At 37.3% G+C, this 27,739-nt stretch overlaps 2 protein-coding genes across 2 annotated transcripts; both read right to left on the reverse strand.

The window, feature by feature from the left end:
• Nucleotides 1–4,784: 4,784 nt before the first annotated feature.
• Nucleotides 4,785–7,381, reverse strand: LOC137064795 (major histocompatibility complex class I-related gene protein-like). Its single transcript, XM_067436317.1, has 7 exons — nt 6,792–7,381; nt 6,427–6,672; nt 6,059–6,337; nt 5,664–5,945; nt 5,351–5,461; nt 5,184–5,216; nt 4,785–5,025 (listed from the first exon to the last, which is right to left on the reverse strand). Exons 1-7 carry the CDS (start codon nt 6,847–6,849, stop codon nt 4,997–4,999), a joined length of 1,038 nt encoding a protein of 345 aa, XP_067292418.1. The 5' UTR covers nt 6,850–7,381; the 3' UTR covers nt 4,785–4,996.
• Nucleotides 7,382–11,236: 3,855 nt separating this feature from the next.
• On the reverse strand, nt 11,237–27,492 carry LOC137065031 (uncharacterized). The gene is made up of 12 exons (XM_067436598.1): nt 27,265–27,492; nt 23,171–23,425; nt 22,717–22,995; nt 22,212–22,493; nt 21,843–22,125; nt 14,234–14,289; nt 13,234–13,491; nt 12,818–13,096; nt 12,455–12,730; nt 12,267–12,380; nt 12,065–12,097; nt 11,237–11,956 (listed from the first exon to the last, which is right to left on the reverse strand). Exons 1-12 carry the CDS (start codon nt 27,413–27,415, stop codon nt 11,913–11,915), a joined length of 2,310 nt encoding a protein of 769 aa, XP_067292699.1. The 5' UTR covers nt 27,416–27,492; the 3' UTR covers nt 11,237–11,912.
• Between the last annotated feature and the right edge of the window lie 247 nt (nt 27,493–27,739).

The raw sequence follows: 27,739 nt of genomic DNA on the forward strand, positions 1-27,739 counted from the left end.
CAGAGGAAGGAGCTGCAGAAGCAGATATTGAAGGAGAGATGACTTAAGGAAAGGATAGAGAGATAACAGAGGAAGGGGCTGCAGAAGCAGATATTGAAGGAGAGATGACTCAAGGAAAGGATAGAGAGATAACAGAGGAAGGAGCTGCAGAAGCAGATATTGAAGGAGAGATGACTCAAGGAAAGGATAGAGAGATAACAGAGGAAGGAGCTGCAGAAGCAGATATTGAAGGAGAGATGACTTAAGGAAAGGATAGAGAGATAACAGAGGAAGGAGCTGCAAATGCACCAGAAGTTTACCCATCCTTGATGGCCTTGCAGTATCCAACAGACCCAGCTCACGTTGATCAGCATCTAATTAAGGTTAATAGCAACTACATACAGTTCTGCTGCTCTCTTGGGCCATGTCAACCAGTATCTGGCTTTCCAAAAAATCCTCAAGGACGGTCTTTTCAGAGCCAGTGGTATGCTGTTAACAACTGGCTGGAGTACTCAATGGAAAAAGATGCCATGTACTGTTTTAGTTGTCGTCTCTTCTTGACAGAAGAAAAGTTCAAAGCCAGAGCAGCATGGAGAACAGCTGGAGTTGTTAACTGGAGGAAGGCCGTTGAAAAGATATACGAGCATGCAGCCACTGAAGCCCATATGATCAGTATGGTGAGGTGGGCCAACTATAGAAAGGGGTCTTTAGTTGAAGCTTTTAAAGCTCAGGCTGCAGAATGTGAGTTACAAAATGAAAAAGTAAGACAAAAAAAGAGAGAAATCCTGTTTCGGCTGATAGACATCACAGTATATTTGGCAAGGCAAGGACTTGCATTTAGAGGCCATGATGAAAGAAGTACCAGTTCAAACAGAGGAAACTTTCTTGAGCTTGTGCACCTTCTAGATGAATATGACAGTGTCCTCCGAATGCATTTTGAGTGTATCCAGATGATTCAGTCCCACAAGAAGAAGCCACATGTGACTCTTTAATCCAACAGGACCCAGAATTACCTAATAAGATCTCTTGGAACACAAGTGAGAAATGTAATTCTGAAAGAGATGAATGATGCCAAGATATTTTCAATTCTTTTGGATGAAACTAATGTGTCGCACTCAGTGCAAGTATCCTTTTTGGTCCGGTTTGTCCATGACATGGAAATAAAGGAGCGCTTCATCCAAGTATGTCATGTAAAATCAACAAGTGGGAAAGACCTAGAGGAAGTGGTAATGACCCTTCTTTCAGAAAACGGATTGAACGCTGAAAATATCCGGGGTCAAGGCTATAATGGTGCAGCTAACATGAGTGCTAGTTACAAAGGGCTGCAAGCTAGAATTCAGAGACAAAATGAAAAAGCACTATATGTGCACTGCCATGCACACTGTTTAAACCTAGTGCTTGTGGAGACCGCTAAATCAAGCCCCCATTTTGTGCATTTTTTTAATTTGGTAGAGAGGCTCTACATTTTCCTGTCTTCTTCTAGCAAGCGCCATGCTGCATTCATAGAATTGCAAAAGTTGTTATATGCTGGAGAGAAAACCTGGGAGTTAAAACGGTTGACTGACACGCGCTTGGCCTGTCGAGAGAATGCCTTAAAAGCACTGCACAAAGTCCTTTCTGCAGTTATGCAGCTGTTGAAAAAAAATGTCAGACAGCAATCCACCTGATCCAGCTGCAGGTGATGCTCTAATGTTGTTTCGCAGAATACATTTTGAGTTTATGCTCTGTTTGGAGGTGGACACCCCAGTGTTTCAGGAGACTGCTGTTGCATCAGCTGCTCTTCAGCGTAAAGATCTGGATCTGGCAGTGTCATACACAGTGGTGGAAGGAGTGCTAAAAAGGCTTCAGGAACTGAGGACAGAAAGTGAATTCAAGATTGTGTTTGAAAAAGCAAAGGAGAAGGCTGAGGCTGCTGGAATTGACTTTCCTGACAAAATATCTGGTGAGACGAGACCCAGAAAGATACCTGCAAGGTATAAGTAAAGTTCCAAGTCAACAGGAGAAGACCATCACCCTGAGAATTTGGAGGATTTCTACCGAACAAGGGTATACTACACCTTTTTGGATACCATTACTCAAGAGATTGTCAGACGATTCAAAGGAAAGGATAATAGTTCAACTGGCATTATCCTCAAAGGCTTACACAGTCTGACATTAGCATCCAAATGGTCAAAAGGTCCTTTTTTGTCCTTCCGCCCCTGCCCCTGAGGAGGTCTGTGCACGCCACTGTGGGGCAATATAGCAGGATTCGCTCAGTATCTAAAACTGAAGAACGGGCCTATTCCAACTGTATTCATGCAAACAGCTGCAAAAAAAAAATAAATGAAAAAAAAACACTGCAAAAATGTGTAAAATCTCTATAGCTAGAGCTAAAGTCATTTCAGCAGTTTGGTGGTTTGACACGCGATCCGAAACATGAATCAATACGCTAATATTGCCTTTTATGGGTCTTGAGAGAGGAAATTAAGGCCTTTCTGAGCCATCAGATTTCAACACAAATATCTTAATTTGTGTTCTGAAGATGAACGGACGTAGCTTAGAAATCTAGACGCACCCTAGCGACAACAAATCTAATCTGCCCGCGAGTGTCGTCTAGCAACTCTCAATACCCTTCTGAGTTGTAATCGTCAAACTCTTGCTGGGCCAATCACATCGTGTATAGAGTCGGTGGGCGGGGCCATAATGACGACGGCCGAGTTGCATTTGCGTGCTTCTAGTAAACACAGAAGCTGGCGAACGGCGATCTTTCGAATCAGCTTTGACCGCGACTCTGGAAGACTTGGAGTTAAGCTTTTCTCTGAGAAAAGAACAAAGATGGGCACTGAAGTCATTCTTAAAAATGGAAGATGAGTTCGGAGTTTTGCTGACCAGATGCGGCGAATGTTTAATCTATCAACAAGCTCTGTTTTACCATCGTTTCTCTGGTTGGTTGTAGCGCTATCCTATCGCGTGCAGAGGGAGTTTGAAAGACAACCATTTATCCCGCCCCTCGGATTGAGCCCTGTCTATGGTGAGTTTCTAGACCAAACATCTTGATGTGGGTCTGGCTTGTCAGGCCAGAATGGACGGGTGTCGAAAGACATGAGGGTAAGTAATTAAAGGTCCCATTCTTCGCGTGTTTTCGAAGCTTTGATTATGTTTACAGTGTGCAATATAACATGAGTTCATGTTTCGCGTGTAAAAAAACATTGTATTTTTCACACCATTTACTTATCTGTACAGCTCTGTTTCCTCTGTCCTAAAAACGGCCTGATGATTTCCTTGTTCTATGAAGTCCCTCCTTCAGAAATACGTAACGAGTTCTGATTGGGCCAGCGCTTCCTGTGTTGTGATTGGACAGCAGCTTACCACACTTTGCCCAGAAAGGTCCCGCCTCTTACCATAACGGGGAGATGCAATCGCTGAATGAGCGCTCTTCTCCGTGTGGGAGAGCAACAAGACCACGCCCCCTATTTTGCCTGTTCTTGTGGGCGGAGGATTAGTCAACAAACAGTTCTAGCGACGTCATTACATCCCTGCACTTCCTGCTGTAGTCCAAACCGGCCGTTCGATGTAGGCTTTAAAAGGGAACTTCTGTTAAATAAAATATCTCGCTTGGCATTGAACTTTGAGCTTTATAATTTTACAGGTATTATTTATGCTCTAACAGCAACATTACACACTAACTAAAGTTTGAAAGATGGAATCGCGAAGAACGGGACCTTTAATGACAGAATTTTCATTTTTGGGTGAACTATCCCTTTAATGTTCAGTGTCTTAACTACACGCAATTGCGATTCCAGCAACAAGCAATTTTTCTGTCTACACGCGACATGACTACAAGATGCTACAAATCAATCAAAAACCACAGCCAATCAGAACAGCGTGTGGGCGGGCTCCCACGACGAGTGTATGGCACCAGAGATTAATCCTGATGGCACTCACAAGGAAATAGATAGGCTTAATCGAATTCACAAATATTACACCATTTAAACATTACTAAAAGTTGCTAAAATAATCTTTTTTAAAGAATATACTTGTCTGTTCACAGTTTGAATGTTCTTGTTTCCATTTGTTTAATTTCAAGATCTGTGTTGAATTATTGTTGCTTTGGTAGGCCTAACGTTACACCTATACGGTACAAAGCTGGGAACACTAAATGATATTAAAAGACAAAGTAACATTACATGCTTATGAAGCACATAAGCACTACCTGAGACTATCATTGATATGTTTTGTGTTGTTGTTTCAGCCGTGACGTCGCAGAAATAATAAGAGTTTCTAAAATAGAATCGTCGCCTGTCGCCATTGCGGCTGGTTTCTACAAAAACTAACATGAAAAAAGAAAATATGCTTGGAACGGCAAACAACTGCAGAAAACTTCCTAACCATAATGAAAATGTTGTTTAGTGAAAATGTTAAAGCATAATAGGCTACTTCAGGTAACAGAGTAAGTTTTATTTCCTGGAAAATGATAAGTGATCATCTCAGTTATGTCAGATTGTTTGGGAATTTTTGCCTAATGAACTTTAAACACACAGGTCAAAACAAGATGTTGTCGTTCCAGTCATTTATCATTGTCTTCTTTAGACGTGAGAATATCTGAAGCGTGTGTCATTCAGTAGACTTCTCAAAAACATATTCACTGATATTTAATTTTAGTATATATGCAGCAAACGGTGACTTGTTGATTTGTTTATTGCAAAAAAATCACAGTGTTTAAAATGTTGATATTTTTGTCTGATGCAAACAAATATGTCAAAGTATGCTGTAAAATTTTACATTAAGACATTCTTTTCTCACTAATAAAACTATTAATGATTAAATCTGACTCATCTGAGCTTTTAATGACAATCTGTAATAAAAAAAGCACAGATCAGTCTTACAACAGAGCTATAAAAAACACAAACAAACTGTAATCCTGTATGATGACAATGAAAGAAATATACATGTGATGCTATTATAGGATCCAAGCCATTTCATTCCATTGATGAGTTGCATTATTATCTGTACTTTCTATTACTGTCCATTAACCCGGTTATGTTTTGTCCACGCTGTCTTCAGTTGCTGAAAAGTTAGAATTTCAATATTCGTTAGAAAACATTGCGATTAAGCAAAACATTTTCATTCAATTTATTATATTACACACTCTAATGCAAAAACCAATCATGAATGTGAAAAAGCTAAAGTGCTAGAAAAATACACAAACTTTACAAAATACTCACAAGAAGCAGAGGAGTAGTCACATGTATATGAAGCTAAACATGAGAAATTGAAAAAATGCAATTATTTAAAAACACGATTACAGCACAGTTTTATCGATTGATTTATATTTATAGAGTTGCATTAATCTAATATGTTTTGTCTAGATCTAGAACATGTAATGTATTACCTGAATGACGCCTTCTCCATATAATAATGGCAACCACAGTCAGTAACACCAACCCCAATGATAAAACCACAAGCACAGAGGAAATCACCTGCTTAAATGTTTCTCCTGACTCTGAAGTGTCACAATTCAAGAAGACATTCTTTTATCAGTTTGAAATTGCTTTTAAACAACGGTTCTGTTGATGCTAAGTAACTTACACTTTAGACACACTTTTGCCAATTGTTTTGTCTGTTGAATTAAATGGTTCCAGACACAGCCACAGAAGAATAAAGCAGAACAGTGGAGATCAACTAAAATGATCTAAAGTCCTTACCCAAAGTGACGTCGAGTTTGTTGTCCAGACTGAGGTGTGTGGCAGAGCAGGTGTATGTGTGTTTGTCTGCAGCACTGATCTCCAGACTCTTCCTCATCTGGTACGTCCCGTCACCATTGGGCAGCAGATCTCCTCCAGTGATCTCATGATCAGATACAGGCTGCCCATCTCTCAACAGGGTCAGGTTGATGTGACGAGGGTAAAATCCTGTTGCCAAACAACTCACACGAAACCCTCCAGAATCAGAGTTTGCTTTCTGAATGAGTCTGACTCGCGGTTTCACTGTTCAACACAGGAAAAATGTAGGCCTAGTATCTTATTATAATACCATAGACTAATTCAAATGAGCTATTTTCTATATTAAATAAGATATGAGAAGCCGGTTGGAGACTTACCTCTCCTCTTTATTTGAGTTCTTCTTTTTTTAAGATAAGACTTGAGAGTTTTTAGGCAGATGGGGTAAGTAAATACCTCATGATACCACAGATATGCCTGCAGTAACGGGTCACTGTCATGCTCTGTATATTTTAAAGGACCCTTATATGTGAACTTGCCATTAAAATATCGAATTTCATCTATTGTAGAGCCATTCAATGCACTCATGATGATAAGATGTCCTGGTATGTCATTGTCCGACAGTTCACAAAGACCTAATAGCTGGTAAACTACAAGACCTGTTAGAAAAAAGATGAATAAAGATTGTCCATCATACAGTCTTTAATTAATTGGACATCGTCCAGTGAATTTAAATAAATTAACTTACCATCTGTATGATTTACAGGACTGAATGCATCCACAAGATACACATACAAACGGTCTCTTATGGTAATATCATCCTCTTGATTAAACAGACCATCTTCATTTGTAGTATTTCCTCTTGAAATATGAGTCTTTGTGTCTGAATTGTAGTATCCTACTGTCATGTCATCCAACATTAATGTGCCACTATATTCAGGAAATGGAGAGTTTCCCTTAATGAACGTTACAAGGTACCATAAAGAGTGAGAACCTGTGAAAAATAATATTGTTGTCATTAAAATATAGGTTAAATAATGTAATATTGTAACTGACAGTGTCTATATGAATTGAAATCTTTGCTTTTTGGCAAATCTGAAATCCTTACCCTACCTGTTGAAACGGATGTTGGAATTGAAAGCACCCACAGAAGAACAAACAACTTGATCATCTTGTTCTCCTCTCGCAGTTGTTGTAGTCTAGTAAGACAAACTTATATGCAAAATATAGCCTATCAGAGTCCGACTGTCAGCAGTAGTTTCAATCCCACATGACTTCAATCATAACTATTTTAAAAAGCCAGTGTCGTGTAAATGCAGCTCCAGTGAAAAACTGTTCCTTGGGTGGAGTATTCATGAATATTCATAAAATCTCCCCTATTGTGGGTGTGTCCTTGCAATGTGCAACTGCCCAAAGAGGCAAGAAGATAATAAAATAATAGTGATAACTACGAACAAGAAAGGCAACTAAATATAGCTTTGTAAAATAAAATAGTAGGCATAATACATTTTAATGCTGCAGTCATTTGAGAACTTACCCTTTAAAGCAGCTGCTGGTAGAAAATCACAAAAAGTAGCAGAATTTTCTCCATATTGTTGTGAATGTGGCATATAGAAACTAACTGGAAAATCAGGTTTGTGATACCTTGACATACTTCAGTTTTAGTTTTACACTTCCTTTCTGTTTAATCAGTGTAGCTGAAATCTTTTGTTCAGTTGTATGATTTACTCGTAGTATCATACAGGTGCTGGTCATATGGATATAATCAAAAAGTTGATTTATTTCACAAATTCCATTCAAAAAGTAAAACTTGTATAGTACATTCAAAACACAGACTGATAGTATTTCAAATGTTTATTTCATATAATTTTGATGATTATACCTGACAACTAAGGAAAATCACAAATTCAGTATCTCAGAAAATTAAATAATATTACTTTAGACCAATACAAAGAAAAGATTTTAGAAATGTTGGCAAAACTGAAAAGTATGAATATGAAAAGTATGAGCATGTACAGCACTCAGTACTTAGTTGGGGCTCCTTTTGCCTGAATTACTGCAGCAATGCGGCGTGGCATGGAGTCGATCAGTCTGTGGCCCTGCTCAGGTGTTATGAGAGCCCAGTACCCTATAGATTTTCTATGGGGTTAAGGTCAGGCGAGTTTGCTGGCCAATTAAGAACAATGATGCCATGGTCCTTAAACCAGGTACTGGTTTCTTTTGCACTGCAGGTGCCAAGTCCTGTTGAAAAATGAAATCTGCATCTCTATAAAGTTGGCTAGCAGCAGGAAGCATGAAGTGCTCTAAAATTTCCTAGTATATGGCTGCTTTAACCTTGGACCTCAGAAAACACAGTGGACCAACACCAGCAGATGACATGGCACCCCAAACCATCACTGACTGTGGAAACTTTACACTGGACCTCAAGCAACGTGGATTGTGTGCCTCTCCTCTCTTCCCCCAGACTCTGGGACCCTGATTTCCAAAGGAAATGCTTAATTTACTGTCATCAGAGAACATAACTTTGGACCACTCAGCAGTCCTTTTTGTCTTCAGCCCAGGCGACATGCTTCTGATGTGGTCTGTTGTTCAAGATTGGCTTGGCACAAGCAATGCGACAGCTGAAACCCATGACCTGCATACGTCTGTGTGTAGCGGTTCTTGAAGCACTGACTCCAGCTACAGTCCACTCTTTGTGAATCTCCCCCACATTTTTGAATGGGTTTTGTTTCACAATCCTCTCCAGGGTGTGGTTATCCCTATTGCTCGTACACTTTTTCCTACCACATCTTTTCCTTTACTTTGCCTCTCTATTAATGTGCTTGTAAAATCAACAAACATGTCAAATTGAACTATAAAATTGTACACCAAAACATTCATTTCTTATTATATTCTAATAAAAAAATTTTTTTACAGTGGAGATATAATTTTGTTCCTTAAAGAACAAAACATATTTATAACTGTACCTCATAATAAGTCCTTAGGGTACAATTATACTGTTGTTTTCCTGTACTTAGAGCAGGGAGGCAAGTTCAGTCTTAATAAGTCGCTGTCCTGCAGAGTTTGGCTACAACCCTGAAAGACATCTATAAAAGCTCTTATTAAGAATTAACAGAGGTTTGGATGTTTATGTTTAATTTAAATGTTTTGGTCACCATTATGGTGATGAGTGTTGATGCGGTTTGATTCAGATATCAAGAATCAGCATATGAATCTTAACAATGGTGACATACTTAATGCTGCAATGCATGCTGGGAGCCATGCCCATGAGTACTATGTTGAACATTACTATGAACATGACCATACGCATGTTGGCTTAGTAAGGTTGGAGCTAAACTCTGGAGGCATTGATGCCGGACGAGAAGACCTGGCTCTTAGTCTCTGCTCTAATTCATCCCAAAGGTGTTATATCAGGTTAAGGTCAGGCAAGTCATGTTCCTCCAAACCAAACTCACTCATCTTTATAGACCTTGCTTTGTGCACTGGTGTGCAGTCATGTTGGAACAGGAAGGGCAAACCTCAAAGTGTTCCTACAAAGTTAGGAGCATGAAATTGTCCGAAAACTCTTGGTATGCTGAAGCATTAAGAGCTCCAAATTTTACACTTGGCACAATGCAGTCAGGCAACTTTTCTCCTTGCAACCACCAAACCCAGACTAGTCCATCAGATTGCCAGACAGAGAAGCGTGTTTCGTCACTCTAAAGAACCTGTCTCCACAGTGGTGGTTTCCTTTACACCACTGCATCGGATGCTTTGCATTCCACTTAGGGGTGTAAAGCTTGGATGCAGCTGCTCAGCCAGAGAAACCCATTCCATGAAGCTCTCAAAGCACTGTTCTTGAGCAAATCTGAAGCCCACACAAAGTTTGAAGGTCTGTAGCTATTGACTCTTCAGAAAGTTGGCAACTTCTGCATGCCCTGACCCCACTCTGTGATTTTACATGGCCTACCACTTGCTTCAACTTTGTTATAATCCCACTACAGTTCACCGTAGAATATTTAGCAGTTAAGAAATTTCACAGGTAGCAACCTATCACAGTACCACGCTTGAATTCACTGAGCTCTTGAGAGTGAACCATTCTTTAAAAATAGGTTTTGTAGAAGCATCTGCAGGTTCTTGATTTTATAAAGCCCCTGTGGCCATGGAAGTGATTGGAACACATTCATTCAGTGATTTGGAGGGTTTCCCAATTTCTGCAATATAGTGTGCATATCATAAATTACAAAAATTTATAGTAGCATTCTACAGGAGACCAAAAATTAAAAAATTAAGACACTCAAGAAATATTTTTCCCCCTTATATCTGTAAATCAAAAAAAAAAAAAAAAAAATCACACATACTAGATAATGTAATTGCTTTTTTGACAGCGCAGGAGAGAAAAGAGTTTATAAAAAACTCTTCCTTTGTTGTCTATATTTGCATGGTGCCAATTGTATATCTCCAGAAGTAGTGATGATGGTTTTTCTACACCTTGATATGTTAATATGTCATCGCAAAACACATTTCTTCTGTAGTGGAGCATTTGCAAAAGTTTGTCATTGTCCAATACTTCACACAGCCACATTTGAAAAACAACAGGACCTGTTAAGATTGAGAAGGATATCATATGTCATAACAAACTCCTGCATCTTGTTTCATGTCTTTCTGACTTCAGGACTCCCAGTGTCAGTGCTTATTTGACTTTATTGTGTCAGCTGTTTTTAGTTTTCAAATGAACATACCTTTTGTTTTGTTATGAGATTTACCTGTAAGTGTATGAGAAACCTTTCACCAGTTCCCTTGCTACCTGTCAGTTAGTACTATAATTAGCTTTCATAGTCTGATTATATCCTTTTTGTTTAACTCTAGTTATTCTTTGTTCCTGAGTTTAGTTTAGTTCTTATCTTTATTTTTGGTCTAGTCTCCCTAGACTTTTTTTAATTCTGTCCTGATTTTTCTAGCTTCACCTTTTATTTAATTTTTCTCTTCCTGTAAGAGTGCAGTCTTGTTTTATTTCCTTTTATTTAAGTTATTATTTAGGTATTGTTTTCTTTAGTCATAGTTGTTAGTCTATCTCTTATCTCTTGTTGTCTTGTGTTGGTTCCTGCCCTGGGCCCTGAGTTTTCCCTGGCCACTGTCTTACACTGCATTTACATTTACATTTATGCATTTGCTTTTTTTGCTATCATTTGCAGATGCTTTTATTCAAAGCGACTTACATTGCATTTTTAAGGAACACTTTTTACATTTTTGTCAATTCTTGCTTTCCCTGGGAATCGATTTCCCTGCGATTTTCCTCCGACCAAAATTAAGTCACTATCTCGAACTTTGACTTTAAAAAATGGAATAGTCGACGTGCCACGCCCCCATGTCACATCTGGTTGCTTGCCAAGCCAGAAAAAAACACGTGTTGAAGTGCTGCGAATCAACCTCCTCTAAGCTACAACCACCCAAAATATAGCATGGCAACTACTGATGCAGGAGACCCATCGAGAGAACTTGAACCCCCTCATGTTTCACTGAACCAGTGTTTATTTCGTTGACGAATAATTTCTGTCAACAACCTGACAGAAGGATGACAAACTATTACAAAAAAATGTAGTCAAAAAATAAAAACGAGACGCAAATGTTAGGGAGGGACGAATTAACTTTTGCGAGACAAGAAAAATGGTCGCTGTACCAGGCGCATGGTCTAAAAAGGTTGTACCTATTCTCTTAATGAGTCATGGGTGTGTTTTAGGCGTAACGTGCAATAAACCAATCAGAGTCTCATCTCCCATTCCCTTTAAAAGCCAGTTGCACCACGGCGGATTCGTTGTTTACATGACGGAATTTGCGAGTGGAAAGACTGAACACTTTTCTAGACAGGAATTATATTGATAATGGAATGCGCAATGTGCCTGAAAACATCTCGTTTTTAGACCATGGGCGAACATAATGCATTTGCTATTTAAACAACGTGGCACTGGAGGTGAAAATTATGACTGCGTATGGCTGAAACGAACAAAAAACACTTGGGTCGTGCCTGCCACAGCATTGCGCCTGGTGTATAATAGAGCAACAGTCTTGACATTATAGGCTTCATGCAAACAGTGAATTATAGTGAGAACTGTGTATGAGTAAAAATAGTGAAAAAAGAGATAATAGGATTTGTTTTTCTTTTTTTTTAAAGACCAAGAAAATCGTATGACACTTTCCCAGAATATACTTTGTCTGTTGATTATAAGATGCTTCTCCAATCTGTGTTGAGTTGTCTCATGATATTAACAAAGTTTGATGTGTCACACTTTCTTCAGATGCTGAAAATGAATGAAAAGTGTTAAATAAATGAAAAACATAATTAATTTATTCAGTGTTGTATATATATATATATATATATATATATTTTTAAAAACTAAACTACGCACCAGAAGCAGTAGAATAGCCCATTTTAATGGAATCTAAAAGCCAAAAAAGAAGATTGGTTGATTGATTGTTCAGCACTAAGCCTGTGTGTGTGTGTGTGTGTGTGTGTGTGTGTGTGTGTGTGTGTGTGTGTGTGTGTGTGTGTGTGTGTGTGTGTGTGTGTGTATGTAGTGAAATACACATGTATTTCAGTTCTTGTTATACCTGCCCGTCGTCTTTTCCATGCAGTTATAGCAGCTGCAGCTCCAAACACCATCAGAGCCAAAACCATCAGAACTGACAGAATCAATAAGTTTAACGGTTCCCCGTGATCAAACTCTGAAATGTGAATCACAGACTGAGAGACTAACATAATTATATAATGTATGTTTTCTATTTGACCTCATCATTACCCAAAGTGACGTCGAGTTTGTTGTCCAGACTGAGGTGTGTGGCAGAGCAGGTGTATGTGTGTTTGTCTGCAGCACTGATCTCCAGACTCTTCCTCATCTGGTACGTCCCGTCACCATTGGGCAGCAGATCTCCTCCAGTGATCTCATGATCAGATACAGGCTGCCCATCTCTCAACAGGGTCAGGTTGATGTGACGAGGGTAAAATCCTGTTGCCAAACAACTCACACGAGACCCAGAAGAGAGTTTTTTCTGGAGCAGCCTGACTTTGGGTTTCACTGTTGGAAAAGGGTAACAAAGAGTATATATTGGCCTGAGTAATAAGAACATTATTCAGTCATTTAGCTGGGAGTGTGTCATCATACCTTTTCTATTGACTTGATTTCTTCTTTTTTTAAGGTAACCCTTGAGTGTTTTGATGCAGAATGGTTGGTATAAATGTTCATGATTCCACATGCTGATTTTCAGATGGACGTTCAGCAAAAGAGCAGACACGTTTAAATTACCCTGGTATGTGAAGTTCTTGTCAACATAAAGCAGCTCATCTGTGGTGGAGCCACTGACAGCATCCCGTGTGATCATTTGTCCCGGTTCACCATCGTCCTTCAGTTCACACACAACCAGCCTCTGAAGGGCCAGAACACCTTTAATGGAGAGAGAAAGTTTTAAGGTAGTGTTAAGATCATAAAACAAAAACAACAAACATAGTTATATACTATTGCACAAAGACTGTATTTGTATTGTTTTTATAAAAATGTCAAGCATTTTTTATTGTACTTACTGTAAGTTTTATTAACATTTTTGGTTGCTACTACCCATTTTTCCAAAAAGGATGACTGTACGTTGTCACTTATGGTGAGGAGGACATTTGCATCGAACACGTCGTCTTCAGCTGTTGTATTTCCTCTTGGAATGAGAGTCTTCGTCTCACCGTTATAGTACAGAACTCTGACATCATCCAACATCAATACATAGCTAAATTCAGGAAATGACGTTTGTCCTTTAATGTATGTTGCATGCATGCACAAAGAGTGAGAGCCTGTGAAAAAAAACAATTAAAAAAAACACATTAAATGGATGGAAACATTTTCCAATTTATTCATTTAATGCTATTTTTATCACCTTATCAATCTAGTTGTTAGCCTGTGTTATTTAGTTCTGTATTTGTTTCCCATTTGCTGGTTGGAACATACAGGCTTTCCCGTATGTTTAATACTGTATGATAATTTAATTAAGCACATTTTGTAACTACTTAATGTTTTTCATTCTATATACACAAGACTGTAAAAATACATGCCTTGATCTACCCCAAATGACCAGATAAATCTTCCTATCTGAGTTTTGCTTCCTCACAGAGTTTTTTACGGAATTAACAGTTGCTATGCAACCAGGACATTTTGAAACCAAAATATTTGCTCTCAAGTAAAAATGTAGTGGTGAACTGGTGAAATGTATTCTTGTCTTTGAATCTGTTCAAACAAATCTATTTAATATATATAAAGCAGGAAGCACTAGAAAAAAGGGTAAAGACTCTTAACTCACTCAATCGCTTGCTTAAAAATAACACCAAATATTAAAACCTCAAAAGTCTTTAAGCAAGCTCACATAGACTATTAATTTGGTTATGTTTTCATCTAAATTCCTTTATATGTGGTTTTAAGACTTGAAATAGGCCACTGGAAGCACGTTGTTGTTCTGTTTAGTTGTTGATCAACCGTATTTTTCCATGTTCCATATTTTAAACTGAAGTAAAATATTAAATAAGTAATTTGAAATCTTACCTTTTGGAGCAGCTATTGGAAGTGAAAGCAGAAAAAGAAGAATGTTTTCCATATTGCTGACACAAAATCGGTACTGTATGCATTCAGTCAGCACTCACCTGTAAATGATCAACACTGAAATAAACCAGTTTACTTCCACTCTTGTGGGTAGTTTGAGTGTGTTCACGGAGCTCTTCAGCTGTTAATGTTTTGCTAGTCCTGAAAAATGAATAATAGACAACCTTATTAACAGGCCTTGCCTTCCCCTTTCACATTTGTCTGAAACTTTTCTGACTAATAACAGGCCACTGGTAGATTTTAGATCCTAACTGAAAGTTTAACAGACTATATGTTGTTTTGTGTTGAGACATTCACAGAAATGTTATTAAGTTGTCATTTTCTTCAGATTTGACTTTGATTAATGTACAGTGTGCGCAAAAATAAAGCTCATCTTTTGTCCTTCTTGAGCTGGGTAAATAAAAAAATAAAAAAGGGCAGGTATAGGCAAAAGTAAAGACAATTATGTTTTATCTTTTACAAAATCACACTTGTGGTGTTCTTAGTCAAAAAATGACAAAAAATAGCTTACTTCAACCATCATTTAACAAGCAAAAAAGGATTATAACGCCCTCTACTGTACAGCCTTGAATTTGTAATTTCTTCTGTCTGTGGCTTTTTCATTTCACATTTGGTGTAAACATTTGCCAAAAATAAATCTTTTTTGTTATTAAAAAACAAACCAACGAAGCGAAAAAACTGCCTTATCAGACAATGGCTTGTAAAGCAGTGTTTAGTGCACAAAGACACCTCTCAAAAATAATTTCGGACAGACTTCTAAGGCAGTGTAACAGTTTAGAGATGTACAGCAAAAAAAATTGGTGAGATTGTTGGTGAGAACTAGACAAATATTTAACTACTACGTAGTACTACCTTACTTCTCGCTAGAAATTACATCAGAAGTGGAATATGGTGGTAAAAAAAACCCTTACATTTACACACAAACTGACCCTCAAAGACAACTTTCAGATGCCATCTTTTTTCCCAGCTCAACTGTCACAGAAGGGAACACACAGGATTGTGGGATATCAAAGGCAGCAAAGGATACAAATATGCTGCCTTCAAAAATCGATCAGATGAAGGTATCTCAGGAGACAGAAACTGAAACTAACAATAGATTTGGACATGCCTAATTGCATTTTCCAGGTTTCGGACGCAGCCAAGATGTTGGGTCTGGGAACATACTGATGGCATGGCTCAATCCAAGGTGCGGGATAAACGGTTGTCTTTCAAATTCCCTCAGCACGCAAAAGGATAGCGCTACAACCAACCAGAATGCTATCAGTGGTGAGACAACAATCACAATCACAAGTTCCAGGCTGAGACCCTTGTGTTTTCCCACCAGCGGCGCTATTGAGATTACACTTTTGCCGTATCTGGTCAGCAAAATATCTTCCTTTTTTAAATGACTTCAGTGACGTTCTTTGTTAGCAGGGAATTAGCAGGGACTTCACCATGGATTTCACGAGGAACCGTCACAACTCTGCCGTCATTATGTTAAGCCCGCCCACCGACTCTATACACGATGTGATTGGCTAGACGACCCTGGCTGCAAATTAGATTTGCTGCCACTAAGGTGCGTCTAGATTTCTTGGCTAACAGCATTACATTCCGTAAAAAGCTATATAACATACACTTTATGGTGACAACTAAGTCACCTGAAGTGTTCCATTAAGTTCTTTTTGGAATACATTGTAGCCAGGAAATAGTCAAATATGCAGACAAAAAGTATTTTTTCATGAAATGTATTTTTTATTTTGTAGTTTGTTTGGCTAACAAAATCTGTAGCATTTGCACCTGCTGGCAGATGATTTAGCTTTGAATTAAACAAGGTTCGTAAGTTATATTTTTTGTTCACTGAGCTTTACACAGCTTTTAATATTTAGCCAGTGAAGAAAAAACTGGCTAATAAAAAATAAAAAATAACCTTTTTATTTTATGGACAATCCTTTGACCACAAAAAAAGACTTTCACATTTGTCAGAAACATTCCACCGTGAAATATGCTGCGTTCCAGGCAGGTTTTTGAGCCCGCAAGTTATGACCACGACTCAAGACACTGTAGCGCTCCACCAGGAAAAGTTACACCAAACTGCCTGAGCGCAAGGAATTATGGTATAGCTAGATGTAAAGCATGGTAGACCGTATGGAGCTTATGCTCATTTAAAATAATTTCAATCACCAAAGGTGCTTACTCCTTGCTTATTTGAGGGAAACAGAGCAGGGGGAAAAAAACACGGATTACGGGCTGCCTGGAAGTCAGCATAACACTGGACAACTATCAATATACCTGCAAACAATGTCAAACATTTAATGTGATGGCTAAGATATTTTAAGATGTATGCATGTAATATGGCCAAAGAGTTATTTTAAAGTATATGCCTCCTGTAAATAATGTAAATTTAGAGTGACATTACAGTACAATTTACAGTACAATGTGAATATTTTCTAGAAATAAAAATACCAGACACAAACTTTCTGTATTTGTACACCTTTCTGTACACCGTTCACAAGCCACAACGGGTAAGAGTTATTGAAACTGTGTCTGTGCGGGTCAATTGTGTGTGGTAAATTCATAAAATTACTTGTTAATTGATAATAACTTACCCTTTTGTAATTTATGTTAACAGTTTATCAGAAGGACTATCACATAACATTTTCATTTTTGTTAATCAGAGGAAAAAGGGAAGGAAGTATATCAGTTAAGTCAGGAGACACTTTTTTTTTACAGAGAAGAAGAAAATAAAAATAAATCACATTTTACCTAAAATGTGTTCTATAATATGGGACATTTCAAGCTTTTTTTATTGGAAGAGATTTTTTTTTGAAGAGATGGTAATAACAACTGCTAATTATAAGCAAATTCTTTGCAGTTAAGATTGAAGTTGAAGTATCTTGTTTTGTGAATATGATATTTACCCAATATACAAATAAAGTTTAAGACATCATCTAGCTCTTTACTTTCAGAAACATCAGAGTGAAATAGAACCTTAGTGTTTGAAATATTGCACAGCTGGTGAAATACAAGAATTAAGGATTTGAAACCGAAACATTTTAGAGTAAGAACAGAAGTATAAGATTCTTCCTCCTCTTGGCAAAAAGAGCTGAGTGGGAAAACATTTGGTTAAATTTACTTAGAATTTTTTTATAAGGGTAATAACCATGAATCATTTTTAAATGGATTTCTTTTATTTTTGTTTTTAAATAAGAATTTGTTTGACACTGTCCATACCTTATGAAACGTAACATTTGGGAAAAGTGCTAACTTTCCTATAAACCTTAAAAAATAAATAATTACTAACAGTGATGAAGTTCCTTAAAAACAGTTTTTCTACATTTCACATCTAGGATATTAACCCCTTATATAAATAGCTGAGGGATATAAAAACACATTATGCTTTATAAGATTTCACCAAAAACAACAGATCAGCAGGGATAGTTTTTGTAAGCTTCATCATTAGAACCAAGTGTGCCACACAAGTCCTGAAAAGTGAAGCCAAAGCGTCTTTATCACAACGATGTTAGTTCTAGTGTTCGTTCTTTAAATAAGTTCAGTTTTAGTTATATGGTGCTATAAAAACGGAGGTGTGATTGACAGCTGAGATTGACAGCTTCTCTGAGTGAAGTAGTCACTGAGGCACCAAGGGATTGTTTCCTGAACAGTTGTTGATCAGGCGGGAGTGTGGGCGGGAACTTGATGTCGCGGCTCCACTTCGCGCTCACCGCTGCGCAGAGTCGGGCTCCAAGTTGCTACTGGCCTAGAGTACAGACCCAAGATGTCAGCGCCATATTTGAACATCGGCAGCTTCACTTACGTCAACGGAAGAGAGTGAAGGCACATCGTCCATCTTTTTTTACAGTCTATGATTAGAACCCAGTGCTCCGCCCATTAAAGAAGGGAGTATGGGGTGCTAAACATTTAGTTTCCACAGTTTCCTCCGATGCTGAAAATGAAATACAATGTTTAGTGATTGCTAATGAGAAATTACAGCTCATTTTACACATTTTATTGTACACAATAAAGTTAGAAATTTCTTCAGTAAAATGTGAAAAACAAAACTAACATAATACTTAGGGCTGTCACAGCATCTGATTCATTTTAAGTCATTAACGCGTAAAAACAAATAAATTAGTCGGGAGTTTATCAATCACACTGAGCATCAACAGCACCTGTAACCCTAGGAGGATATTTCCATTCTAACTCTTTAACCCGATTCTCCTTCTCTGTTTGTGATTTGAAGCTGTTAAAGGGATAGTTTATCTGCTTAACCTCAGGGTATGTAGGTGTGTTTGTTTCTTCAGTAGAACACAAATGAAGATTTATAACTCCAGCCATTGCTCTTAAAATGCATGTCAATGGGATGTTTTCTATGAGAGCCACTATGAAAGTAAAATACAGACATACGAATATAAAATGAACACAGCAGCTCGTGGCGATACATTGATGTCTTAAGACACGAAAAGATCGGTTTCTGCAAGAAACTGAAGAGTATTTATTTATTTTTTTACCTCAAATACAACACTATGTACAAGAGTGCGCCATCACTTCCGGCAAGTGAGGTCAAATGTACAAAAAATTATATAAATACTGTTCGATTTCTCACACAAACCGATCGTTTCGTGTCTTAAGACATCAATGTATTGTCACGAGCCGCAGGGTTTAATATGGATTTGTATGTTTCTTACTCTGTGTTTTTTACTCTCATAGTGGCTCTCATAAAAATACACCCCATTGACATGCATTACGAGCAACGGTTGAAATTCTTCATTTGTGTTCTACTGAAGAAACAAACACACCTACATCTTGGATGCATTAAAGTGATATTTTTGGGTGAAATATCACTTTAAACTCTGGGAAAGTTTTCAGTGATCCATTGCGATTAATCGCACAACAAAATTGTGATTGATTAATCGTGATTAGAATTGTAATCGATTGACATCCCTAATAATATTTTAATATTAATAAACAATCAAACTGATATAAAGGTGGAATGCTGAGATGTGGATATGTTATGACTGATAATCAAGATGAAATGGAACTGAACCCATAATATTGGATATTGCTTTCTATTGGAGGATGGGATGGGGAAATAAATGCAAATATTTACACGGGAAAGTGCCGTTTAAGTTCCAAATGACAGACCCTATAATCAGACCCTGGCAGCATTTAAGTCCATTTTTATGTTTTTATGTCCTTCCCTCGCTAACTTCTCGTTCACTCGGATATACGTCATTGCTTACGTTGCATGAGTAAATATTAATGTTCACTGTTATAGGCCATAATCTATATGTAAAACAGTACACATTAACAGATAATGTTGGATGATAAGTTGCATTCTGATTTAGAGAGCACAGACACAGCTATAGGGGAAAAAAACTGTTCTTAAATCTGGTTGTGCGAGAGTAAATGGCTTTGTAATGTCTACCGGATCAAACGATTAAAAAAGATGGTGACCTGAGTGTGTGTAATCCTCGCAGATACTTTTCGAGGTTTCTAAGACACCTTATACTAGAAATTTCCTCCAGCGCTGGTAGTTGAGTCCTGATAATCCTTTTTGTGCTGGAGAGGGCACTTCCTGTCCGCTGCAGTGCAAGTGAGATACCACGTTGAAATACAGTATGTCATGATGCTATCTATTGAACATCGGTAGAAGGTTACGAGCAGTTATTGGGGGAGTCCGACTTTTTTTAGTGTCCTCAGAAAAAACAAGTTGTTTACTTGCTATGCTATGGTGCTAGAAACAGTCCCTGAAAAATGTGCAGCATACGATCGAATATTTGTGTTGTACTGTTCTGTAACAGTGTTGTAAATAAAGCTTGACCAGCTTCCCTCTTTTGGAAGGCCAACGAAAAACACAGCGTCTCCGCGATATGGCGGCAACAGTACTACAGTGAGAATAAACGTTACGCCTTTTTTTCTTTGCGTATACTTGTGGGCAGTGTTATGAAACTGTCCCCACAGATTTTGAATAAATGTTTGACTGATGCGTTTTAGGAAGGTGTGGCTGAGCCTTAACTTTTTATTAAGAATATCTCTTTGGGTTTGAGACTTTGAGCTTTGTAACTGCAGTTCTTATACATGCACAAACAGCTACATTACACACTAAGGAGAAAGCGAAACAAGAAATTGCATTATATGACCCCTTCAACACATAAGGAAGTAACTAAAAATACTTACTAGATGGAGTAGAATAGCCACTTCCACATGAATCTAAATACCAAATGAAGAAATAAAGCCCTATTCGGACGGCAATTGTTTCTCATGTGGATGTCCGTAAAATACATTTACATGCCACCTCAGTGATGAAACTCATTCATTCGGATGCTGATTTATTGCCGGTGGAGGAGTGAGTTTTGTGATCCTGCGCACCTGTGAACCTGCTCACGTGGTCAGTCAAATGATTGTTTGCTTTAAAAATGTCATATGCTTGGAATAGTAAGAATAAAATCATATTTCATTTAATAATAGGAAATTATTCATCATTTAGCTCAAATATTTACATGTTTTTCTTCTCTTTCTCTTTTAAGCGGTGATGAAAGATTTATTATCTTGTAAATACGTGCAACCGTACGGTGCTCTGCAGTGGTCAAAAAGGATATAAACAGTTAATGTTGAAGCAATCTTTTCTTGAAAACTCGGCATTCGGACGGAAAATAAACCACACGATATCAACCTTGGTGTTTGTCTTAAAACAGTAGGTAATTTGGCCAGGGATTTTTATGCGGCTGGTGGGAGAAAAACACTGATATTCTGGATTTGGACGGCAATAAAATCACAGACTAGCCCTTATAAATAATAAAAATACCTTACGACCCCACGAGAAACAATTACCATCCGAATAGGGCTTAAGACATTTTTATACAAACATCTAAATGAATATGGTATACTACACTCTCAGAAAAAAGGTGAAGTGGAAGTACAATTTTGTTCCTTGGGGGGAAAAACGTATAAATGTACCTTTAAAGGTACCAAATTGGTCCTTAGGATACAATTAATCCATTGTTTTCTCTTCTTAGAGGAGGGGTAAGTTCGGTCTTAGTGAGCCACTGTCCTGCAGAGTTTGGCTACAACCCTAAAAGACATCTATAGAAACTCTTATGAACAGAGGTTTAGATGTTTATGTTTAATTGAAAATGTTTGGTCACCATTATGGTGATCAGTGTTTCATTTGGTTGGGCAGTTTGACTCTTGGCTTTTTATGTGAGTATGTGGTTTTTGTTATAGTGTTAACAAAACACATAATCTGTTCAAAATCAAATCAATTCTTCACTGACTAAAAATTTTAATAAATAATATTCAGCAACAATACTTTCTTGCCACAGACATTCTGAATTCTGATTTTTAAATACAGTCTAGGGGGAAAAGGTTTAGACGCACACAGATATCAAGAATCTGCATATGAATCTCAACAATGGTGACATATCTAATGCTGCAATGCATGCTGGGAGCCATGGGAGTTTTATACTGTGGTGGCTTAGTAGGGTTGGAGCTAAACTCTGCAGGACGTCAGCTCTCTAGGACTGAACTTGCCTACCCTTGCCTTAGAGGTACAAAACTGTACCCTTAAGGATACCACCCCAGCAGTGACAGCCAGTTGTACCTTAAAAGCTGCAATTTTGTACTCTTTTTTGAGTGTATATATACCAAATTTAGGATATATACATACCGTCTAATCGGAATAGCTGAAATTTCGATTATGTTGTTCTCTGAACCCATATCTATTTTAATTATTTTCTTACCTGCCCGTCGTCTTTTCCATGCAGTTATCGCAGTTGTAGCCCCAAACACCAATGTAAGAGCCAAAACCATCAGAACTGAAGGAATCACTGATTTAAATGGTTCCCCGTGATCATACTCTGAAACATGAACCACATACTCAGAGACTGACTTTAATTATTTTTGTTTTGATTGTTAAATTGTGTTTTCTGTAAGATCTCATTACCCAAAGTGACGTCGAGTTTGTTGTCCAGACTGAGGTGTGTGGCAGAGCAGGTGTATGTGTGTTTGTCTGCACCACTGATCTCCAGACTCTTCCTCATCTGGTACGTCCCGTCACCATTGGGCAGCAGATCTCCTCCAGTGATCTCATGATCGGATACAGGCTGCCCATCTCTCAACAGGGTCAGGTTGATGTGACGAGGGTAAAATCCTGTTGCCAAACAACTCACACGAAACCCTCCAGAATCAGAGTTTGCTTTCTGAATGAGTCTGACTCGCGGTTTCACTGCAGAAGGAAACAATAAGAGAATATACCTATACATATACAATATACCTATACATAACTACATAATATATGTAGTTAATTAATATTACTCAGTACTTAAATGTACAATTATACTGTAACAGAAAGAATTGTGTAACCATGAATTGTAACTGTATGTAATTATACTATCATTTCATTTAACTTCAGATAGTTTTTCTCTAAATTAAAGAAAATACATGAATACCTTTTCTGTTTACTTGAGTTCCTCTCTTTTTAAGGAAATTCTTCAGGGTTTGTATGCAGGCTGGGTAGAATATAGTCTCATGACGCCACATGGACAGTTCCAGAGATAGTTTTATTTGTTGTGCCGTGTAATTTAAAGAACTCTGATATGTGAATTTAGCGTCCAGAAAATGCAGTTCATCAACTGTAGAGCCTCTAAAAGCATTTTTGGTGATCATTTGGCCAGGTTTATCATTTTCAAGCTGTTCACAAAGAAACATCACCTGATAAACTACATGACCTGTTTGGAAAGGGGAGGGGAGGTATATGTCAACACGAGTCTAGCTTAAGATAACACATTTTATTTAATAACAAATAACAAACTTTATTTATTTTTCATGTGTCTGTTTCATTGTATCTATCATTCATAGACACACAACACAGTCACAGAATAAGCAGTGATATGATGAACTTACTTTCTGTGTGGTTGATGGGTTTCAGGTAATGTGATCTTCTCATAAAATGAGCAATCATATAATTACTTATGGTATTGAGGTGATTTGGGTCAACCACATCATCTTCATTTGTAGTATTTCCTCTTGTAGCATAGCTTCTTGTCTCCGAATCATAATATCCTACTATGATATCATCCAACATAAATGTGCCAGCTAATTTAGGAAACTGTGTTTCTCCCTTAATGTACGTTATAAGCACCCACAGAGAGTGAGAACCTGTACAAAACAATAACAGTGAAAACAACTAAAGCCTTTTTTTATTAAAACAATTTTATTGTCAGTAGATAGTGGACACATAACATATTTTTAGCAAATGATTTATAAGATTTTTAAGGAAAGTCACAGTCATTAGATATTATTGAGAAAACCTCAAACATAAAACCCTTCAGTCTCACTTTTTAAAAAACATTAAAAAAAAAAAACATTTTATTTTAAAAAGGCTTGCTATTCCTTTTTATTCATGGGGGCCACATCACAAGCGGGCCCCTGGTGACGAAGTAGGATATTGTGATAATAAAATATCTAATGAAATGTACTGATTTGAGATCCAAAATCACACATCATTCTTGCTCTACCGCTTACTGTTGACCATTTCGTAGTAAATCAGAGCAAAACAGAGTGGTGTGACGCTCTGCTCAATCTTCTGCTCTATGCCAGCGTGCACCACAATTCACTCTAAAATGTGAATTGTTTCATTTAAAATAGAAATTTCAAGCTTTCTTTAGACATATGTTTCATAATTGTGTGATAAGTATTCGCTGAGTTTCAGTTCATCTTTGAGATGTGTGTCAGAAAGATTCTCTCAGAGATCGCTGAAAACGCACCCTGTTTTATTTTATTACCCTGATTTATTTTACAAAAGCACAAAGTTTTGTTGTCATGTGAGTGTACATAAATAAAAGTTGACAATTTATGCCTCCATTAGGGTGGTCAGTGTTTGCTTTATTTGGGCTCGTGAACCTTTTCGTGAACCTTTTGCTCGTGAAGCAATTGCAGAAATGTTTAATGATAAACATTTGAGAAATGCAGAAGTGAAAGTTTGAAATCTGTCAGCATTTTCTGCTTTTAAATGAACATCATAAAGTAATATTTACCAGTAGTAAATTCTCACTTATATCTGTATTTTGTTTATTGACTGAGATTCAGGTAAGTCAAAGATGTAAAAAAAACAAAAACAAAGGTTTCCTATTAAACAATTATTCCCTTTTTGAAGATCATCAATACTTACAATCCTCAACAGTGCTGACTAATGAGTAATTATTTAAACAGCAGTGAATGCTGGGATTTTTTTATATGGTGATACCCAGCATGCATTGAATCATAAGATGTGTCTGAGTAAAACAGTAATTTGAAAATATTTTATGCACTACACAGTTTTAAAATTACACATAATAAATTATTGCTAAAAAAAATTTCTTCCACATGCTGTAGTTTCACAGGCTTGGTAACGCAAAACCTTGATGTAGTATTTATGACAAAACAATGATTAGAGATGCAAACAGGGCAGGTTTCTATGACTATATAGTCACTTTAAAAAATAACCAACCTCATCTGATTTCACTGATTTACAACATGTGTAGAGTGAAAGGTCAAGAGCCCAACTAAAAAAATAAACAGTGATCTCCAAATCACCATTATGGAGATCAGCAAACACTGATCTCCATAATGGTGGCATTGTATTTTTACCAATAAAACATCAACATCTAAACCTGTGTTAATTCGCAATAAGAGCTTCTGTAGACATCTGACAGAAATAAAGTCAGTATGGTTAGTAATGTGTGAAGCTGGTAATGCTGTTTGTGGAGTTGTTTAATCCTCCTCTGCTGAGATCTTGAGAGATTTAATGTCTTCTTTTATCTTCATTAGGTTTCTTCTAAAGCTGTGGTTGAAGTTGTAGTTCTTGTATTTCTCTTTTCTTCAGTGATTCTTGTTAACAGCTAGCCTTACGTGGTCATACTCAATTCTAGTCAGAATATGAGTCTGAAACTGCTCCATTGGGCTGTGATTATGGGGCGTGTTTCAACCAAACCAGGAAATACATCAATTGGCTAGACCTACAACAGAACTCAACTGCACTGTGTTGCCAAGTCTGCGTTTTTTTCTGCGGTTGTTTTCTATGTCCGCGGGTTAAAGCGACTATTATGTGATATATAGACCCATGAGTGCGAATTTTAGAAGGCAACCTTGCCAAAATAACACACATTTTACCCCCCGAGAAGCTATTGTTTAGGGCTAGTAGTTGGCTGGTTTTGTTGTAAAAAACTTGGCAACCCTGTCTGCGCTGGAATAAATGATCTTTGCTGGTGTTGTAAAAAAAATAAAAGGACTTGAGGATACACAGAGTACTTACCCAACATGATCATCATTTTTGAGAGAAATTGTGAAGGTGAATGCATATACAAACAAGCTCTCCGTTTAGGATTCGAACAAATATAATCCAAGCGCCTTTGATGACGTGCATGATTACGTTACGTTACTCTTGATCATCAATGATTTCATTGGTCCGAACAGTTTATGTTCGGAGATAATTACTCCTCTATGGATCGAGGCCAGACTGAACCGCCCGACCTAAAAATGTTGTGGGCGGGGCTAAGTTTGGCTGGTATCCAGGCTAGTTAACAGCATGTGTTCATCATTAATCATCACTTTATTATCTCTTTTTTTAACATTAGATAAGCATGCATTAGAAACTCAGTTAAAGCAGCCAAAGGAAAATAATGATTAGGAGTCAAGGGTCAAGAGCCCAACTAAAGCAAAAACTGATCACCATAACAGTGACATCAAACGTTATTATTTTCAATAGAATATTAACATCTAAACCTCTAAATTTAGTGCTCAATAAGAACTTTAGTGAAAGAAATAAAGTCTGGATAGTAACAAGTGAAGTTGCTAAGATCTTGAGAGATCTGTTAATGTTTAATGTTCTGTTGGGATTTAAAGGGTTTCTGTGTGGTCTGTTTATGGGTCACCATAGGTGAAGAGCACAGAGCCTGTGCTTCAGTCCAGAATGGGCCAGTAAACACGGCATAATGTTGCATGTTGCTTTATTTAATAAAGAGGCAATAACTGTGTAGTTGCTGATTGAGCGACAGTTACATTAAGTCATGCGTGTGATATTTCTAGTAAACTGCAAGATATTTTCATTTGTTTGTTAGTAACAATTTGGAAAATATTTTATAAAATAAGAGTGTTTGTACTTTATTTAAGTTAGGGTATTTTACATTCGTTTTATGGGTTGTGTTTGGCAGCACTGACAGTCCGTTGACCATTTTTTGAAGATTATTTTTTACAGTGAAGGTATTTGATTGTAATAATTCAGGAAACACCTTTAAAATAACGGTGCTTTTTCTCTAAAACACTCAAATTTGTTTTATGCACTTTATTTAAATTACTAGTTTACTTTAATTGTACGATTTTTGTTTAGCAGCTGTAGCTGACCTTTTTTTCCAGTGTAGTGTCACTGTAAAGTATGGGACATAAAACATTGTTTATATGTTTTAAAGATGTTTTGTTTGTCATGTTTTTAAAAAAATGTTTTTAGATCATTATCTGACTGCAATACCCTTGATCTTTGGTATTTGGTAAAAATAAAATAAAAAATAAACGAGAACCGATAATCGAAGCTGTGGAACCTAAATCTCTGTGAAATTGTGTCATACAATTTCTTTATTAATTAATCACATTCCTTAGTTATGTTTTATAATAAGGTAAAACTTGTACAGTTATCCCCCCCCCCCCCCCCCAATCCACCCGACCTCACGCATTAGGTGTCATTTTCACTTTCAGTTTTTAAATGTTCAGGGATATACTTCACTATAGCAACAATGCAAATGTATTTCTTCATGTCAAATAGGCTACAACATATAAATTAAAATAATAATAATAATAATAATAATAATAATAATAATAATAATAATAATAATAATAATAATAATACTCAAGGTAACGTAAGGCATTCGCTAAAAAGCATAATAAAGAAGATTGTTATCAGTGCTATTAAAGTCACCTAAATGTCTGCATACGTTTCATGAAAAAATTTATATCATAACACTTACCTCTTGGTGAAGCTGCTTGAAGTAAAATGCTGATAATCAAAAGAATTCTGTCCATAATGGCTGGAATTTTCCAAGGAGATGTGCGCTGTGCTTTTTTAATGCCAGTAAACCAATACTGTACTGTCTTGGTCAGTGGTGTAGTCGGGGCCATACGCACACACGCAGTATAACATTAGTTTTTGCCCAGGGCTATCTGCGTATTAAGACTTCTAATGATCTTTTTTTTTTTTTTTTTTTTTTTGCGTATACCCACTTGTTGCGTCGAAAGTCCGTGTCGTGTTAGCTTCCCCTTTAACTCCAATGCGGCTGCGTAAACTCGCTATGCGAAAGTGGACTTCACAGGGTATGCCGCTATCTTAACTGAGATTCCAATCCGATAGCAGTGAGTGTACATGTTCAGTTCGAAGGGTACTTGCTGCGAACGGCGTAGGGAAGAAGGGAACATCGATGCATCATTTCACAGGAAGTGGAGAGT

Source organism: Pseudorasbora parva, chromosome 25, assembly GCF_024679245.1.
Source record: "Pseudorasbora parva isolate DD20220531a chromosome 25, ASM2467924v1, whole genome shotgun sequence".
NCBI classification, from domain to species: domain Eukaryota; kingdom Metazoa; phylum Chordata; class Actinopteri; order Cypriniformes; family Gobionidae; genus Pseudorasbora; species Pseudorasbora parva.

Bases quoted from the DNA above. Each gene is read 5' to 3' on its own strand.
- LOC137064795 (XM_067436317.1), bottom strand. From the start codon at position 6,849: ATGATCAAGTTGTTTGTTCTTCTGTGGGTGCTTTCAATTCCAACATCC. The intron at 6,673-6,791 runs GTAGGGTAAGGA...TATTTTTCACAG, and splicing joins TCCAACATCCGTTTCAACAG to GTTCTCACTCTTTATGGTAC. The intron at 5,026-5,183 runs GTGAGTATTTTG...CTAACTTTTCAG, and splicing joins TGACTACTCCTCTGCTTCTT to CAACTGAAGACAGCGTGGAC.
- LOC137065031 (XM_067436598.1), bottom strand. From the start codon at position 27,415: ATGGCCCCGACTACACCACTGACCAAGACAGTACAGTATTGGTTTACT. The intron at 22,126-22,211 runs GTAATGAGATCT...TTCATGTTTCAG, and splicing joins CAAACTCGACGTCACTTTGG to AGTATGATCACGGGGAACCA. The intron at 14,290-21,842 runs GTATCCTTAAGG...ATTTTGTGTCAG, and splicing joins TGGCTGTCACTGCTGGGGTG to CAATATGGAAAACATTCTTC.